Source organism: Ptychodera flava, chromosome 8 (assembly GCF_041260155.1).
Source record: "Ptychodera flava strain L36383 chromosome 8, AS_Pfla_20210202, whole genome shotgun sequence".
NCBI lineage: Eukaryota > Metazoa > Hemichordata > Enteropneusta > Ptychoderidae > Ptychodera > Ptychodera flava.
This window is the reverse complement of record NC_091935.1, coordinates 30,335,366-30,354,826: the sequence shown is the minus strand read 5'-3', so window position 1 is coordinate 30,354,826 and position 19,461 is coordinate 30,335,366. Positions and strand designations below refer to the sequence as shown.

Here is a 19,461-nt window from a genome sequence, read left to right as displayed (position 1 = left end):
GTCTAAAGTCAGTTTCTGCAGTGTTCATGCAACAGTCTGGATATGTATCATCAATACACATGCTCTGATTGTGAGAACTTGATAATGAAATTAACATGTTGCAGCTGTTGGGCAGTAACATTCTCACGGCCTGTGGAAAGCAAAGTGCTCTGGCAACCTCAGAGCACAGGTCAATCCTTCCTGAGTCATGCCAAATGCAAACTTCCAGATACTCCAAAACTTCATGTTGTAATCACAGTGCAAGCAATGTGCAAATATTCAGTGGTTACACCTTAGTTCGTATGAATGCACGGTTTTCTTAGAAAGTCTGTGTTGCTATTGCTCACGGAGACTTACACTGAAGAACAATTACAAAAGAGAGAGACAAAATTTGTAAATTCTGCAAGTGGATGTTGACACCTTCAAGAATGAACTGTATTCCCATGCATTATCTTTGCTTAGGATCAGATGAATTAAAAAAATGCTCTATTTCATAAACACCATGGTCCATGAGTCATTATTGTGTGAGTACAGGAACACAGTCAAAGGGACGAACAAATTCAATCAGTGTTTGGTAGTCTCAGGAGCAGTTAGCCATACACCTCAGATAGCATTGACTAGTCCAATGGATGACCAAAAATGGTGAGTCAGGACAAATATTTGGCAGTCCTGGATCACTAAATTTACCAGACTTTAATAAAGATCATCAATCTGTGTGTCTGATGATTTCATCACTATTTCTGTTCTTCCTCCTGGCTGGCAAATGAGTTTGCAAACAGCTGGATGACAAATAGGTCCATTCTGATATTTGTTAGTCACCCATGTTATACACACTCTGGTAAAGGTACAAGAAAATGCAATATTTTCAGTCAAAATGTATTGTAACGGTGAAAAATACACCACTGCCTTCTGCAAAATGCAAGACACAACTTGATTTAAGGGAATTAGGTCCCACCTGATTTTCTTCACTTTGCACAACCATGAAGACAGCGCCACCAACGGCGAAATAAATAAGAGAAAGTTTCTTGACATATACCTCTTGAGGGCGCTCTTCGATACAATGAGGACACTTCTCGTGAATGATATAACGGCAGCAGTAGTGTTGGATTTCTTTCACTTTTATATGTTGTTTTGACGGAATCTTTACGTGCAATACAAGTGCAATTTCTTAGTGGGAAAGAACGTATTCTTGAGTCTGGGACGACAATTTGAAGTCACTAATTGATCAGGGAGGTGTTTATTTTTTCAGCATTCCCATTAAAAGATTATTTTATTTTAACATGAGATTGTTTACTAGTAACTTGAAAAAAAAAAAAATTGGCCTCTCAGTGTAATGGACCGAATAGAGTTTATATTACACTAAAACATTTATTACTTTACTATTCCACGCTGAAGTTCTTTTATTGTGAATTACTTTTCAAGAAATCCTCCAACATGCCAGCTATGAACCTGCCACAGTGTAGTTTGGATAAGCATTGAACTGTAGTTCAACTCCAAATTGATATGACATATTCTATAAAATACATACGTAACAACCTGCTTCAACAAGTGTTTTTGTGAGTTAGTTTGTAATCAAGTATATTTTATTCATGGACATGAAAATAATATTTTCAGGCAATTACTCGATTAAAAACATAATTCATGAGTTACTGGTGATTTAAACATTTCAATGAGAAAGGTTTTAATGTATAAAAACATTGGCTTGAATCATAAATTAACTCATGGGCACAAAAATCATATTAGACAGCCCCTCATATGCTACATGGGTTCTATGCTCTGCCATACACTGATGTGTATGCCTAAGATAGCCACGCCAAGTAAGGGAAACAAAGCATACAGGGTATAGCCACAGAGGACTCTAAAATCGACCGTTGGAAATGCATCTGCTCTATTCTCCATCTTCAAACTGTGATATTTCCAAGAAAGACATGTGTCTTACCCCCAGTCTCCTCTTCCTTTACTGAAAACTTTTCATAGTGGGCTCACTTTATTAGTGGATACATGTAGCTTGATGTTGAGCGATTGATTCAATCGTTTGACTTGGTTGACACACAAGCCATTGGACAATGTCTGTGGACTGATGGAAGTAGTGTGTGATCAAGAAATCAAGGATCACAATGACAGTGTTCAGTAAAAGGGTAGAAGATCACTGGTAGCAAATACACGTCTCTATCAGAAATATGAAGGGGAGAATATAGCATATTAATTCCCCTACAGTCACTTAACCAAGCCCCTGTGGTATTACATGGTGGAACTTGTCCTTACGTGGTATGCAAGCTGGCTGCAAAAGCTCATATCGTAATGTTTGAATACCCATATATCTGCACAAGGGCAGTACCAAGCCACAGATAACACAAGGCTGTGAGAGGACGCCCAGTACCTGACACCAACTCAATTATTTTTACAGTTTAAAGTAATGCAAATCACTATTAGAAAATATGTACATTTTCTTCCAGCAATGCCTCTAGTGCCAAATGATTTATCAGGTCTACAGTAAATATACTTTGTTTATGTAGCCCTCATCTGACAGGGCTGATTGAAGTGATTGATCACGCAACACAATGAATTTGCTGTCCTGAAATGTAACTTCACATTATAAATGATTTATTCATTCTGTCGGAGTCATATCTATAAAAATATTTCAATATTCTTAGATCTTGCTGCATATACATTATACATAAATTCACCACCAATTAATGTTGACATGCAGCTGTCATCAATCTCTGAAATCTATCTTGATTAAGATTATTATTTCCAGCAATTCAGAAATTGTGCATGATTTGAATGTCGTGAAATAAATATACAACTGTTTGTTAAACATATAGTACTGCTACTGGTAATCAAATACAAAGAGAGTGAGGCAAAAAAGTAGAATGGCTTGCTCAAATACAAATTTGTTGATATGCCACTCACAAAGGGGGGCCTTCAGTTATAGAATGGATTTTATGACGAACAGATTGGCATATAATAAATCATTTCATATCATGTTATCATGCCTTTCCATTTACCTTCTTTACAGGGACAAAAACTGTAAATTTTGACATTTTCATTAATTTTTTTGCTACTAAACAAAAATGTTTTCTTCTTTTTTAAGTATGAACAAAGATATTTCATTTAGTATTCGATAGACTTGCCAACATAATGTACTGTGTACAGTATGCAATATCATGGTTGACATATTCACTTTTCAACAAAAACAAAAAAATTACAACTGATGGAACTTTTAATTGACTAAAGTACCATCTTCTGACACCATTATACTTCTATCATCGTGAAAGTTTGTAAGTCTCTGAGCTAGCTCCATGATATGGTAATTGAGTAGTAGATTCAGGTACTGAAATGCAAAATGCAAAAATGCAATGCAAATTTCAGAGCTGAGCCTCTGTGGAAGGAAACAGCGGTGACAGGATTGCGTCTAAAATTATTGCACTGGAATATTTTCTGAAACAATCTCACAGTCAGGTAGAGTGCATCTTATGTCATCTGCCACCTCCACAGCTTTTGGAATATCCGAGATGTCCAAATATTTCAGTAACTTCAGACTTTTGGCGAGGTTTAGCAGGCTGGTGTTCACAATGCGATTACAGTGGGCCAAACTCAGCCAGCGTAAGTTTTTCAGCAGAGAAAGACTTGGCACACCCGTTTCGGTCAGGGAGTTGCAGTCAGCCAAATTCAACTTGTCCAGTTTCTTTAGATGTCTGCTGATGTGATGCAGACTCAGGTCTGTGATGTCACACTGAGCTAACTCCAGGACTTCCAGGTCTTGCAACGTCTCGGCAATGTGCTGTATTCCGGTGTCGTTGATCCTGTAACAGCCGTTGAGTTTCAGTTCCCTGAGTGGTCTGTTGCAGATGTCCTTCAGATCAGCCTGTGAAATTCTTGTGCTGAAACTCAGATCCAGGCACTGCAGTTTGGGCAGCAGTGAATCATCGGTGCTCAAGTCTTTGAACCACTGCTTCGGCAACTCACAGTACTGGAGAACCAATGATGTAAGGCTAGATGGCAAAGTACTGGCATCTAAGGAATTAAAATTTGCTTCCATAATCTCTAAGTGGCTCAAGTTGGGACAACGTTCCTTGAGATCTTGTAATACCGCATTTGACAGGCATTCTGTCTTACGTACTGAGTGAAGAAATCCCTTTAATTTCAGTGACAGCAATGTGGACGAAAAGTGATTTCGGATAACTTTCCACACGCTACGTAGGTCCACCCTGTAATTCCGAAGGTCAACATGTCGCCATAGCAACTTGTCATTTATCAGTCTGTTCCAAGTTTTGCACACTCTGTATGAAAAAATCAAACGTGAAAAATGTTAAAAAACAAGGGATAAACACATTGTTACCTACAACACAAGTATGAACGTTTAATACTGCATATGAATTTGTAAAAGTTACGGTTGGTCCACTTCTACTGAAATTTCTGAAATATAATATATATTTCCCTTTTTTCCATAGGGGCAAATGAAAAACAGGAAAAAAAAAAGATTTGACATGCACACTTTGAAGTGATGTGGGTGTTAACCAGAAACAATTTTTTTTTGCCTAAAAATGTCAGAGAAAAATTCACAATCAAATATCTAAAAGTGTCAATGTTGATCTTATTACTGTTGCATTCATAATGACAATGCTAAGGTGATATAAAACCCTGGCCACATCATCAGCACTTCCTAAGGTGTAACATCTTTGTTTTCATCATCATCATCATCATCAACAACAACAACAACAACAACAAGCACAAATAACATCATCAATTACCATCATCATCATTAAACAATAAAACTGAAACTAGTGTGGCACAAACGGTTGAGAACATTCAATTTGTGTCACTGTCACTCAACTGTGGAGTATACTGTGATTGTATTGATAGTAAAGGTCTAGGAAGTGTCATCACCTTGCAATCCTGCACATATCTCTGGGATCCAAGAAGTAGAATATTTCAAGAATGATGTTATCAGGAAGTTTGCCAAAAGGGCTTTCACACAACGATCTGTCGCTCAAAAGTTTACTCTTCTCCTCAACGGCTGCCCTTGCTGCACCGCGTCCCGCCATGTCTGCGACTTGTTTTCCCCAAGTAGTCCTGTGAGTGCCTCAAACGTCAAGTACGAGACTGCTTTTATTCTGCTAACATGTCAAGGCTAAATTGAGAAGGCGCAAATGGAAAGCGCTCACTGCACTGGCGAGAACGCGGCTGAGGTCAATCAAGGTCACGACCCAGGTAGGAATTTTCTTTACTCCACTGATCAGAAAGTACCGAATATCATTGGAGGAGTGAAACAACAGGCGACGTTTGAGCGACAACATGGCGAACCCGAACGATGCAGTCGTGGACATCGATAAGGTTTGTGAGAAGTTTTTTTCCGACGAAACTACCATCCACGATATATGAGACAATTGCTAGCAGTTCGACGATTTTTATGAAGCCTCCAATGCATATAGAGGGCAGGCTGGGAAATGTTGAGACGACCGAAGCAACGAGAGAGTCGGCGACTGTAATTGTTGCAGTGATGAGTAACGCTGGGCCGGCTGCCTGTATGTGGCCAACAAGCAATTACGTTACCGATGTATCCCATCTGTGCCACGTCACGTGTGTATTATTTTCTATGTCGTGATTTTACAGTACAGAGTGTCTGTTTTGTCTTTTTAGGATAAAGATGAAGTTTCTGCCGACGATCTGAAATTCCAAGGTATGTTTTTCACGAGCAAAAAATTAAAAGAAACAAAATTATAATACTGAATGGATTCATGTATAAACCTGTAAATGATAAGACTAGGAAGTGAGTCGAAAGACTCCAGTGTTTATTTTTGACAGTGACAATGGCATACAAAGAAATTGCATATTGGCAATGTATTTAGTGAATACATTGCTGAATACATTGACAATATTTATTAAATTTTTCAGTTTTTAATTCAGAGGAATTTTTCCAGTTTAACATTTTTTATTTCATAATAACATAAATCACAATATTTTTTCTGAATGTAATCAAGTGTGATATGTAGAGAAAAAAAGACAATGTAATTTATGTTGATGTATAGTGGATAAATTGCTCTGCTCCAGGGTCACTCCCCGTGTCTGATCTAAATCATTAAAATTTGATGATGTTATTATTATAATAATAACATAGCTGGAAACAAAATCAAACAACCTCAAGCTACGGTACTAGTCTTGATGTAAGATTTGTAAAAATGTTCAGTTGAATTCACGAACTGAAGTAAGCAAAGCTATCATCCACATATGTTAGTCCTCAATATACATGTATGTACTTTGTCAACAAAAGTAAAATTTCTTCCGGGAAAATTGGCCCACAGACCCTCCACCCATTGAGGGAACTATGGTTAGCTGTATGCTTGATCAATCATTGCACCTCCAAACCTAATATGTAAAATATGCATATATCATCCACTCTGACAGATTTCAGTGACAGTAACATAGAAGCAGACCGTGATGGTGGGCAGACGCACAATTTTGATAATTATCCAAGTGGGGATGAGGAAGAAGACGAAGGAGATAAAACAGAGGTGAGTATGTAACAGTGTGGTAGCTTTCACCCCTACAGCGATAATAGATATATCCAGCCACAGTATTTGAAACGTTTAGCCAGGTTACACAGGCTTCTACATCTAAATGGTTAAATTGAGTTTTCATCTCTCACTGGCTACCTGTTTCCAAAATGAGCATCAATTTATTTTCTGTTGCATGTAAGATTGCTCAGTGACATCATCATGGATTTATATCAGGACACTGTAATAAGCAGTGTAGCTTTAAATTGATAATACCCGGGCTGGTACTCCCAGAGTTACTTGGTGTTTACAGTCCATCTGCATATCCATTTTTACCACCAAACATTTCGGACATTGAGGATCAAAACAGCTAACTGCCCTAAGTATTCAGTGATAAGTGTGATTATAATATCTCACAATGAAAATCTAGACTTAGACTGTTATCGGGCATCAAAACAGATGCCATATTAAATCATATGGAACTTGTGAAAGATCTGGAATTTTATGGAAAATTTTGCATATACCTTGAACTAATTCAGCATTGTATATGGTACTATGAACTGTAGTAACCTCTTGAGACAAATGAGATTAATGTTCAGATGGAGTTCAATTCACTTAGGCACAGACATAGACTTGGTTCAAGTCTGTGATTTGTGAATGTTTGAGTGGAGTGAACGCAATGATTTGTATTTTGCTTTCATGTGAAACGTGCGCATGAGTGGAGTGGATGCGATGAGTTGGGTGAACGCTATACAGGGGAGTTTCACCCGGAATCACAGACTTGGCTTTCCTGCAGGGTTTGCATTGCTATAAATTATTTATGAGATGACATTTTTATTTACTTATATATTATTCATAAGATGTCGAGTGGGATCACTCCCAGAAAAGTCACCACGACCTCTGTTGTGTCACCGAAAACGCGTTGAAATATCTATGTTGTTTGTGGGGCCCATGTTGCAAAATGTTATAATCGTCGCCGGTTATTCAAGGATGAAAAAAGACACTGTCCTGTGAAGAAATAGAGTTTGCTGTCGGTGCAAGTCTTGACCCCTTTCTGCACACTTATGTGAGTTGCAGATCATGCAGCATTTGGCATCGACTCTGCTGAAAAGCCTCCAGTGCAGTTCCGAGTACAGTGATCTACATGATCAACCACTGGGACCAAAGAAAAGTTGTCAAACGGCTTGTTCAGCGAAAATAAAAGGCCCAGCAAAGGGTCCTATTCGACGCCACAAACACTAAATTCACGCGTTCTCCTTATTGGCCAGAATAATGGCTGGAGCTGTCAATCATTTTGTATTTGCTTGACGTCACTGTGTACAACAGTCCGTCTAGCTGCCGATACTTTGCAAGAAGTCCAAGTCGGTGAATCCGGCAGAAACTAACTCACTATACTGTGCAGACTCCAAGGTAATGCATTCAATCACTGTGAAAACCTGACCTGCGCTACCAAATTCCAAATAGGTTTGTACGAAATAGAAGAGACACAAGAGAAACTATTATAAATGATTTATTTTTTAAAAATTCACCTACTTGAACTAAGTCTAGCACAGACGAAGTGATTCAAAGCTGTTCGGCTAGGTCATTCGCGGAGATAATCTGGTCACAATACAATCCATAGAGAGGAATTAGCTAGCTAAGCAATTTTAATCATGTAAGCACAAGTTATGTTCATTAAAATACATCCTTGATAATTGTGTTTTTTTAAGCAGTGTAAACAAGATAATGATAAGGAACATTCTAAACCTTTGTAAACTTAATTGCATTTTCATTCTGTTTTCTTTTAGTTGTTAACAGGACAGAAAAAGCCACCATCATTTTGGACGTTTGAGTACTACCAGACTTTCTTTGATGTAGAAACGTATCAGGTACGTTATTGCTTGTCTTGTCCATCAGTTTGCCTGCTAGGCCAAGTTTGCAGATAACATGTATAACATGGCATATCGCTGACTCAAGGGAAAATTCAATGAAGTCTCAAAACAACTTCAAAGTGAAATGTGTCTCGGGACAGATATTTGGACTCAAATTTTTACACCTTGAAGCAAAGGGATTTGTATAGGTAGTTTTGCTCAATCGTTTCTGTAATGTGTGGTCTAGCCAGCCCAGTAACAGCTTCAAATGTGGGCAGATCTTGTGTAAAAACTTTTTGAATAAACAAAAAGATTCAAGAAAAGTGGTCTGAAAGATATAAAAGAGAATTTCTTGGAATTTTTGAATTCTAGCATGTTCAACTATGAAGTGTGGAGAACTTTTTGTGGTGTATGTTTACCACAACACAACCAATGAATAAGATACATGTACCGGTGTAGATATGAATTGTTCCAGTAGATTTTATCGCTTCAGTAAATTAATTTTCATTTGAAATAATATGTTATCTTTCACAGGTGTTGAGGAGGTTACTAGGTTCATTTGTTCCAAAGCCAAGCAAGAATTTCCGAGATGAAGTCAGAGCTAATCCAGATCTCTATGGTAACCATTTCATTTAATATTTTAACTACATTCAAGTGGACCTTGACAGGATGAAGTAAACAGTTGCATTATTGGACATAGCTCTGTTGCTTCTAAAAGTTACTTCAATCTGTATCTGTGTTTTACCTTGCTCTGTGTAATTGTCTTGTTTCTTTCCTGATCTCCCTACATATAGGTTTTTTATTGCATTATGTAAGTTTATCTGATAGTATTATTCCAAATAAAAAATATCAAATAGATATTACGATGATTGCCTGACTAAATCATGCTTTGATTACTCCAAATCATGTGAATTTTTTTTCCAATTTGTGTTTGCATCAGGACCTTTCTGGGTATGTATTACACTGGTTTTCACCACGGCCATTACTGGCGATGTAGCTAACTACTTTGCTACAGCGGGTCATCCAGATTTAGAGTGGCATCCAGATTTTAAAAAAGGTGAGCCACAATATCCCTCGATGAATTACTTCATTGTTCATGTCAGTAATACAGTATTGATACAATGTCAACAACTTTCAGTGGTTGATATCACTTTCCGAAGATACAGATTACAATATACCATCATTTTGTTGCATATACATATTTATGGTACCTGGTATAGAGGACATATGAAAGTTTTTCATATTTCTCGCATTTTCATACAATTGTACAGCACAGCAAATAGTCTATTCACAAGTAATACACAACATATAATCAGTAAGTTTATTGAGCAGAGATATAAATAATTATATCATACCAATATATTGATGGTGCAAATACAGCGATCTGATTGGTCAAGACGCGAAAAGAACCGTGGTATATTGGCGATATACCACGGCTGGCATGCGCAATAGCTCTCGGCTTGAGGAAAAGTCCTTTTATGACGTTCCATGCCAGAATTTCAATATACTGTTATGATATAATAGCAATAAATCACACCTAGCGACGGCATACCACTCGATTTTGACCATTTCACTTCATATATGCACTCGCTATCGCTCGTGCATATATGTCGTGAACTGGTCAAAATCTTGTGGTATACCATCGCTGGGTGTGCTTTATTACATGCCTCGTATATCGAACGTCTAGCGCTCCATAGGATTCAATGGTAACTCGCCGATGACGTCGCGGGCCGCATAGTCATCACTGGACTGAAAGTGAACCGGAACTATTTTCAACTTGAAAACTTTTGGATGTAAAAGTCTTGAAATTTCATGTTTTGCACAGAAAATCCGGTTTTTGGAAAATTTTGCATAAAAATATTGATAAACCGCATAACAGTAGTTTAAATATATCAATGCGCCATTCGATGATGAAAATCGTTCTATTTTAACCTTTTTTCGTCTAAAATGAAAATAAAGCATTTGACTATAATTTGCCAATAAACGTAAATATTTTTGGTGCAAACTGAGTAAGAGAGGCATGTAATAAAAACATTATAGCCCAAACATGGGACTATGTACCCTCGGGGCAGGAGACCATTTGCCCTCCTTACGTCGGGCAAATGGTCACCTACCCTCGGGCACATAGTCCCATGTTTGGGCTATAATATATATTATTGCTTAAACATTTCATCTGGGCATGTCACTTCTGCCTCTTGTAAACTCTGCAAAAGGTCCTTGTTCTGACTTCAAATTACAAGACAAAAAGACAATGACTGTTCATCATAGTACTCAACATCATTGCCACGTTTGCAAATAATTATCCTAAGTGCCTGTAACTCTTTTTGTATGCATTTCAGTGTCGATAGCAGCAACGGCAATATTTTGCTACTGGTGGTTCATAGGATCATCGTTGTGGGGTGTGTTGACGTGGCGAAAAAGCCAAGCAGGGTACAGCTATCTGGAAATTATCTGTATATATGGATACTCATTATTTATCTACATACCAGTATCAGTAAGTATCCGTTGGAATTGTTGATGTGTATAGTCAATGCTTGGCCAAACAAAACTTGTCAAAATTGTACACTTGATTATGATAACTTTCCATGTCTTTGTTCAGTAATACTGTAAAACATTGAGAGCATGTTACAGTGCCTTCACAGGTAGATATCTACCAGCAATATGATCATTGACACAGGAGAAATGATATGTATTAAGATCAAGAAAGGCAATGTATGAGACTGTGTTCACTGCTGATGTTCAGTGCATCAACTGATTTCACTGCTATTAGCTACAGATATTTGTATTAGAGTTGCTCTTCAGATTGTGCAATTCAAGCTTCCTCTTGGAAGTTCCCGTGAAAGTATCATCTAAAACTCACTTCAGTGTTGTATTCACTGCTTCAATTTATTTTGTATGCAATGCAATGTATGCTAGTGTGTATAAATTGTGCATATGCTTCATTGAACTCTACAGCTGTATGGAAGGGTCAAAAATTGCAACAACATAGCTCGGTCATTGAACCACCTTTTTGAGAGGTTGGGGTATAGCCAAAAAGTTTTAATTGCTTACATTCTGCTGAGTGCGTATGTACCACAGGTTGTGACTTAACATCTGATCGAGAAATTACTGAATTTGTTTCTTTGAATTTATTTTCCTGTGGTCATAAAATGCACATCAGATAAAAAGGGAGACAAACAAATCTACTAAATGCATCATTGTTCTAAATCAGTTGCCAATTATTAATATTCTGTTGACAGCTGTTCAAAGAATGAAAAGTTGATGATGTAATTGGCATTGAAATAATACTTTTGTGTAATTGAATTCAACGTCACAATGGAAATCACCTATGTATGTGTGTCAACAGAAAGTTTTATTCAGATTGGTTTAAGACAATGAGAAACCTTTTCTTTCATTTGTTCTACGGTTTCTACAGAGAGGAGAATATTGGGCAATATATTGAATATTTATTTTACAATTTAATGTGTGCAGAACTCAGGCACTTTAATCAAGGCAACAGATGGATCTGTTTTGAAAAGAACTGTGATATAGATATCAAACATACAATTAGGTCTGAAATAATACTAGTACTGAGTTGAAATTCATGTAATCAGAGTTCCTTAGTGAATATTCAGATGAGATGTGTTAATTTACAGCTTGAACTTTTTTTTTTTACATTGGAAATATCCTTAATGACGATTGCATTATCAGTACATGCCAATCTCTAAACACTTGTACTTATCAACTTATAGTGTATGCCAGCGGATTTAAGTCATTAAGACACTGAAATGAACTGAAGAAAATGAATGTGTTGATGTCAATGGGATTAGTGCCTACTATTTCAGTATATATCAGTATCTTGACACTAAAAAGTACCCTACATCCTCAGATATTTTGTTGACTTCTCATTGACCATTTGTAATCTGTGATGTATTTTCAGTTTCTGTACGTGATACCCATACACTGGGTGCAGTGGGTGCTACTAATTCTTGCCTTGCTACTCTCTGGTGGTGTCTTGTTACTGACATTCTGGCCAGCTGTCCGAGATGATGACAAGAAGATTGCCATCGCTATAATGGTGGGCATATTTCTACTCCATGCTGTACTAGCTGTTGGCTTCAAGGTGAGATACGATCATTCTGACATCAGTAGTAGAAGTGGTATCGATACAAGTTGTCTTGAAAAATTAGCTCAGTATCTGTAATCAGCAATTTATTGTCTACTGCATATGGTTCAACAAAGATTGTATAGCCACGCTTTAAGACTATTAGGCCTTTATACCCTTTGAAAATTTCAATTGAAATCGGGTATTCTTACCTGTGAGGCTAGTGCCAGTGTCAAATATCAGAGAACAATGTTATGGTGTGAAAAAAGGCAAATCTTGCCAACAAATTAGTATCAGGGCAGTTAACCCCTGGGCATCTTCTGCCCAGATCTTCCCCACTCTCCAGTCAATGCTAGGGTTATAGATAGGGTTAAGTGGGTATCTGATGGGATAAATGACAATCCCCCATACAGTATGAGGAGAGTTACTTCTTGACATCTACCACTTGGACAGTTTGGGTTTTGTAAAGGTTAAACATATGGTCAGGGTGAGTTTCCAGTGGGTAGATGTATGGCAGCAACTGTCCTAGAATGCCCTCAGCTGATCCCAATCTCTCATACAATATGAGGACAGTTACCCCCTGGGCACGTACCAGCAGGACAAAGTTTGGGCTAAAGGTTTGGGATAGGGTTAGAGTGAGCGTCTGGTGAGTAAATGTACAGAGGGGAAACTGTTCTAGAATTGACCAAATAACCTTGTGTTCACTGCCATGTGAGAGAAAAAAATTCACAGTGAAATTTGGATCAAATTTGTAGGCTCTTGTCCATAAAGCAGTTAAACAGACAAGTCCTATGGCATGACATCAGTGAGACCAGTAATCTGTGAGGGGAAAATGGGTAGTACAGGAAAAAAAGGGTCAAAAGTTCAAGTTTTTTAAAAAATTGAGATTAAAATTGCTTTGAATGTCTACAACTTTATGACTATTTTCTTGTGCCTGACATATAGCCAGCTCTAACTTAGTTTACCATCCCTCTCAAGAAAATATCAGTCCTGAACAGGGGAGCACTGGATTGATTTTGTCTGCTGTACGTGTGATTTCATGTTCTGAATGCGTTTCATATGCTCAATTGATTATGCATTGAAAGTTAATATTTTGAGTGCATTTTTTTCACTAAATGATCTTTTTTGCATATTGAATGACAGTATGTTTTCTGTGTATTCATATCCTATTTCAGTTCTACTTTTTCAATGCACCAGAGATAATTGACACTGGTACGGACACACCGCCAACCATGGCACACCAGCCTACTCTTCCACTCCATCCGCAAACCATCAAACAGCAGTTACAGCAGGTGCTACATACACAGCAGCTGATCCAACCCATGCCATCTCAACATCAAATGACGGATTTACAACCGTGAGTTCTGTGCTTTACAAAAGTTAAACTTATTTTTTAGTACAATATTTTATGTCATTTAAAACCTAATTACAACGTGATGTCTGGTCAATTTCAGTGACATGCTATTTGTGTCAAATTTTTTAGATTTTCTTTTTTGAATGAGTTTGTGTGTACTAACTTTACTGTGATGAGTGTAACACTGTATGGTATGATTTTTTTTCCCCACAGAGGAGCCACTGACGGTGTTTAGAGATGATAAGGATGGTGGGAAGAATATCTTCTGCATGAAGATCTGGGACTTAGAAGACTTGACTGTTTCTTTCTCCAACACTGACATTCAGCTCAGTACAACAGAAATTTAATCAACATGAACTTTGACCTCAGAATTTTTACATGCATGTCATATTGCTACTCTGTGAAGGCCTTTTTATATAATCTGAGAGAGCTTGGATTTAGGATTTGGAGAAAATGTATATTGGCCCCACCTCTGACAAAACAGATGTTTTACTTCCTGCTGTAGTCTAGTTGATAACTTAGTAAGGGTGTAGGTCTTAATGAATCAAGTTAGTTTCAAACATTTGCCGTATTTCACTTATACATGTAGACGTTCAGCCAGTCTAAGATGACCCCAAATTATAATTATGATTTTACCATAATTATGGTGAAAGTGCTTAAAAAGCGGAGTACATAGATTTCCACATAGTTACTACATATCCGTCTGTACCAGTTATTGACAGGTACCTTAGTGGCTATGTATTTTGCTTCGCTATGATAACCTAAGTGGCACAATGAGACATCACAGCAAATGACATGGTCTACTTGTATTGTTGGAATTACCAAATGCATTGTACCATGTCTACATCCGTTTATCCTCTCCAACAATGCAATTTCTTAGAAAAAGTCTTAATACAGAACAGCAAAGACAAGACTGTGCTTGATTTTTTCCCTGTATTTCATCCCACTTCTACAATGAAGAGATGAACCGTCAAGAGTCTAGCAGATAAATCAATATGAATATTATCAGTGCAGTGTGCGTTCTACTTATATTACAGTGCAGAGATCCACATAATGTCGATCACTTCTTATGGTACTCTGTCAAAGGTACAAATTAATCTCACATTTTTCTCAGTATTTATGAAAGTGCAATGATAAATTATACCGTTTTTATGGAAGCTTTGTTGAAAACTTTACATTATTGTCTGTATACTTTTGTTTTAACATGACATTTCAATGGTGGCCATGTAATTGAAAAATCGTAGTGATGCTTAGACGTTTATGATTTAATTTTAAATTTCTTTTGCAAAGATAAAACAGAAATCAAGGGCATGCAAGAAACATCTGTAGAAAATAATTTTCCAATTATTTCATTTATTTATATCATTGAGAGAGACTACTAATAAATACCTGCAATGATGGCAGGCAATATTGTTGACAATTTTCTACTACGTACACAATTATTGATAGGTAAAGGTCATTTTCAGGGCCAGGGGTCATTCATTCTTTCAAAGTGAAATGTTGAATTATGGGTAGTGCATGTCAGGGTGGGAATATCATGTAAGCATGGATACATGTTTTATATCCTTATTATATTGTAAATAAATCATACTGGGTACAGAGTTATGGCTTGTTGTTTCATTATTGTCGTTAAGTTCCATGCTAATAGGAAAAGAAAGCAAAAAGCTGAAAAGAAAACAAGACCCATGTTGTTGAATTCAGAGTACGTCTTGCTGTATCATCACAATATTGAGAACTGAGACAGTCTTTCAGCTTTCTTAAAGATTCACAATGCTCAACACTTGTGTTCTTGAGTTGGACTCGGCATCATCTTCAACATCATTATGTCCTGCAATTAAATCCGAATAGAATGGAACAGAATGTTAAAAATCTACATCCAATGCTTTTTCTCATAACAGAAAAGTTGAAATTCCTTTTCCTCTGGCCTGCATGTATTTCCTAGTCCAGGCCATGCATGGCAGAACCCTCCATAATAAATTCATGACCACTTACCTGACCTTGCCCTGACAGACCAAGGAATAGAGGTGGATAAATTAATTCATAATTACGTATCCATTTGCTCATCCACATGTTTGTAGTTTGGCACATTTTAAAAATAGCGCCAATGGCACTTGATCACAACTGGCACATTGTGAAACTACTCTATCTCTGGGTACACCTGTACATGAAATACTGAATGGGTAGGTGCTGCGGGTTTGGAGTTTGTCAGTAAATGCACACACAAAACAAAGTCCCGAAGTAGCGAATACCAGCCATTTTCAAACCACACTGTTTGTCAGTGGGGTAAGCAATATTCGCAAAAATCACATTTCCAGGCTAATAGACTGTTTTACGAAATCACACGTCCTTATCACAAAATAAAACCATCTTTGTCTTTAAATCAATGCGCCAGTAAACAGGTCCAGCAGCTAGTTATGTCATCAAGTCTGTAATGTTAAGGGTCATAACAAATGTGAGAAATCTAAAACATTAAATATGTTGTTTTTTTATCATTTTATTACCAAAAGCGCATGAAATCTCTGATACTTTGAATCAGCCATCCTGCATATTTCTAACATTCATCAAAACCTCATTTCTGTTCCACAACTCATTAAATAGTCCATAATGCAGGATTGGTGTACATTCCAAAACTACATATATGAAGACCCCTAAAATCAATTAGTTAAAGGGGGGTTAGAAATTTCCCAAACTATCTAACCCCTGCTCCGTTTGGCTCCATTTTTCGGAATCAGAACCTTGGAACCAGTCTGAATATCTGTACCAAATATCAATGCAGTCTGTTCAGCGGTTTTTGACTTTTTGTCGTTTACGGAAAATGGACACTGTCCACCACCGGTTGAAGCTAACCCTATATCACAACTTCCAGATGTGATAATGACCTATGGTCATTATTTAAAAAATACCGCAATGGCGCTTGGACATAATGACCGCCTAGTATTATCGGCTTTTATCAACAACCACACTCACTGTGAATTAGACAGACCACGAAGTCAATGAGCAACATATAGCTGAAAGACTATTTTTCACATTGCGATTTTAAGCTCATTTTTATGAGAAAAGAGACATGTATATGTATATGGAGAAATAGCAGAAGACATATTTGTAAATTGTTTGTTAAGTGACAATCATATATGCATCTCTTGAAATTTTGTGGTTATAAGGTATAACACTAGTGTAAGAATAATGAGGTTAGAATAAGTTAGTAAAGTTAAGTTGACAGTAATTAAGATTACAAAATTATACACTAAGCTGGGGAAATCTGATTGAAATAAATGTTGAAAAGTAGCAAAGTCATGGTCATCTTTTGTCTAATACCTTGTGTAAGTTCATGAACTTTACATAAATCTTGCTGTAGATTTGTTGCTAATGGGCAATAACTGTGTTTCAGATCATTTGAGAGCAATCCATCCATGACAGCTTTAAATTGTAATATACTTCTATTAAAGGAGAGAAACTTCTCAAATAATTTTTTTCCCTGTAATTTGCTGTGAGAACACATGGACAGATGCTCAGGACTCTATGCTGGTGCTACCTTGATAACTATATGTACCCTACAACTTGTAACGTCATTGTCTAACCTGTTCACCCCAATTTCCTGTAGACGGGTCCACACTCTCCATTGATAACAATGGGTTTGGGCCATACCATTGTAGTGAAAGACTGTAACATGTGAGGTTGTGGATACTTAATCTCTGGAATGTCAAAGTCTGTATATTGACTCAAGGATGTTTACTTAACAAATGCCTAGGGTCATCTCAAAAGTGAGAATCTAAACTATGAAATATGATTTTTTTAATGCTTTTGATGCCAAAAAGAGCATAGACATCTCTTATACTTCGAATCAGTCATCCTGCATATTTCTAACATTCATCAAAACCTCATTTCTGTTCCACAACTCATAAAACAGTCGACAATGCAGGATTGGTGTACATTCCAAAACTACATATATGAAATACCCCTAAAATCAATTAGTTAAAAAGGGGGGTTACAAATTTCCTAAAACTATCTAACGCGCCGCTCCGTTTGGCTCCATTTTTCGGAATTGGAACCTTGGAACCAGCCTAGTATCGGTATCAAATATCAATGCAGTCTGTTCAGCAGTTTTTGACTTTTTGTCGTTTACGGAAATGGACGACATATATCAAACACCGGTTGAAACCATCTCTATATCACAACTTCCAGTTGTGATAAAAAAGGTAATCAGGCTGCATGTGGTGTCAGTTGTAGTGAAAATGTGAAATATTTTGGACAATGGCTGACTTGGTTTTAATACACTATGCTGTAACATCAAGCTGTGGTATTAGAAGTATGAAAGCCCGTAGAGGATGTACAGTATTTTTTAATTTTTGTTCTACAAGTATGTCCCCTAAAGGCTTTCATACAAGAAGAAATGTTGATATGAACCAGAAAAATACCTGCTTGAAATTACAGAGCCAAAATATAGACATGCCTTGGTCAGAATGAGATGTTCATGTCTTGGTTTACAAGTCCAGGCAGTTACATCGGCATTGATATTGAAGATAGAAATTATGAAATATGTTCAGAATGCGCTGAGGACGAATTTCATGTTATATGTGTATGTCCATTTGTATCAGAGCTAAAGATGTCCGTTACCACTTGATAACAGTGATTTTCCTTCTGATGATAAATTTTTTGCACTAATGAGACTGAAATCACACATAAATGTTGAGGCAAATTTGTTCATGAAGCCATGCTTTAGAGATTTTTATATGAAAAATTGAGAGTGACTTGCTCGTTTGTCTGTTTTTTCTTCCTTTGCTTCTGCGTTCCATTCTGTAATACTTCACTGTGTAATTGTCATATTGGCTGGTGGCCCGAAGACAAATAAAATTTAAAAAAATAGTAAAGAAATGTTGATACAGACACTCAGATTTTCTTGATTTGATGTTCACATGATGTGGTCCTTTCTTTAAGAAAAAAATGTTATGAATCTATGTTAAAATCTATGATCTTTCACTGATTGTGTATGGAAGGACCTAGCAGTCCAAAAATGACTTGCTTCAATGTAGACAAGTCTCTTTATAAACACAATATCATGCTAATTTCCTTAAGCCCTAGCCCAGGCTTGGCTTATCGTTTTGGTCTATTACATGAATTTTGAATTATATTTTGTTTGTTAGAAATGGATGATGTGCAAGTCAAATTTGTTATCGAGATACTTGGTATTGTATATGTTTATTTATTATGATGCACCTTGTGTATAAGCCTTGGTGTCGTGTGAATGAAATCTGACCAGTATGTGCATTTAGGGCAGCACCAGTTGTTTGTTTATGGAACCAGCATCAAGTTTGCAATCAGAACATTGACTTCTACATATGGTACTTCTCACAGCAAGACGTGGGGCAGATCTGCTTTTAATTTTCTGTCTCAACTGTCACTGTGTCACTGCTGTCTCTGTGATTGGTAATGATGTTGTCATTGTTACTGCTGCCATACATTTCATTGGCATTGAATTATTGGAGTATTTAGAGTGACGAACCTCTACATCTGCATTGATATACAAGAGCATAGGTGTATACTGAAGTGAAGTGTACGTGATCTAGAGCATGAACAAATTTGTGTCTGATTATTTTAAACTTTTAAGGACTTGTGGCATGGCAATTACAGTCTTCATTATTTCTAGCATCTCTCGGATAGGGGATTCAACCCCTTAGATTTGATAATTTTCAAAGCTTT

General features: G+C 37.0%; 2 protein-coding genes across 2 annotated transcripts; one reads left to right on the top strand and one right to left on the bottom strand.

The window, feature by feature from the left end:
* Nucleotides 1–1,182: 1,182 nt before the first annotated feature.
* Nucleotides 1,183–5,053, bottom strand: LOC139139030 (F-box/LRR-repeat protein 12-like). The gene is made up of 2 exons (XM_070707727.1): nucleotides 4,870–5,053; nucleotides 1,183–4,262 (listed from the first exon to the last, which is right to left on the bottom strand). The coding sequence occupies exons 1-2, from the start codon at nucleotides 5,025–5,027 to the stop codon at nucleotides 3,401–3,403; spliced, it is 1,020 nt and encodes a 339-aa protein (XP_070563828.1). The 5' UTR covers nucleotides 5,028–5,053; the 3' UTR covers nucleotides 1,183–3,400.
* A 92-nt stretch (nucleotides 5,054–5,145) lies between these two features.
* Nucleotides 5,146–15,365, top strand: LOC139139031 (protein YIPF1-like). Its single transcript, XM_070707729.1, has 10 exons — nucleotides 5,146–5,316; nucleotides 5,623–5,662; nucleotides 6,388–6,494; nucleotides 8,264–8,344; nucleotides 8,861–8,945; nucleotides 9,267–9,383; nucleotides 10,666–10,820; nucleotides 12,246–12,428; nucleotides 13,586–13,767; nucleotides 13,978–15,365. The coding sequence occupies exons 1-10, from the start codon at nucleotides 5,278–5,280 to the stop codon at nucleotides 13,997–13,999; spliced, it is 1,011 nt and encodes a 336-aa protein (XP_070563830.1). The 5' UTR covers nucleotides 5,146–5,277; the 3' UTR covers nucleotides 14,000–15,365.
* Nucleotides 15,366–19,461: the final 4,096 nt, after the last annotated feature.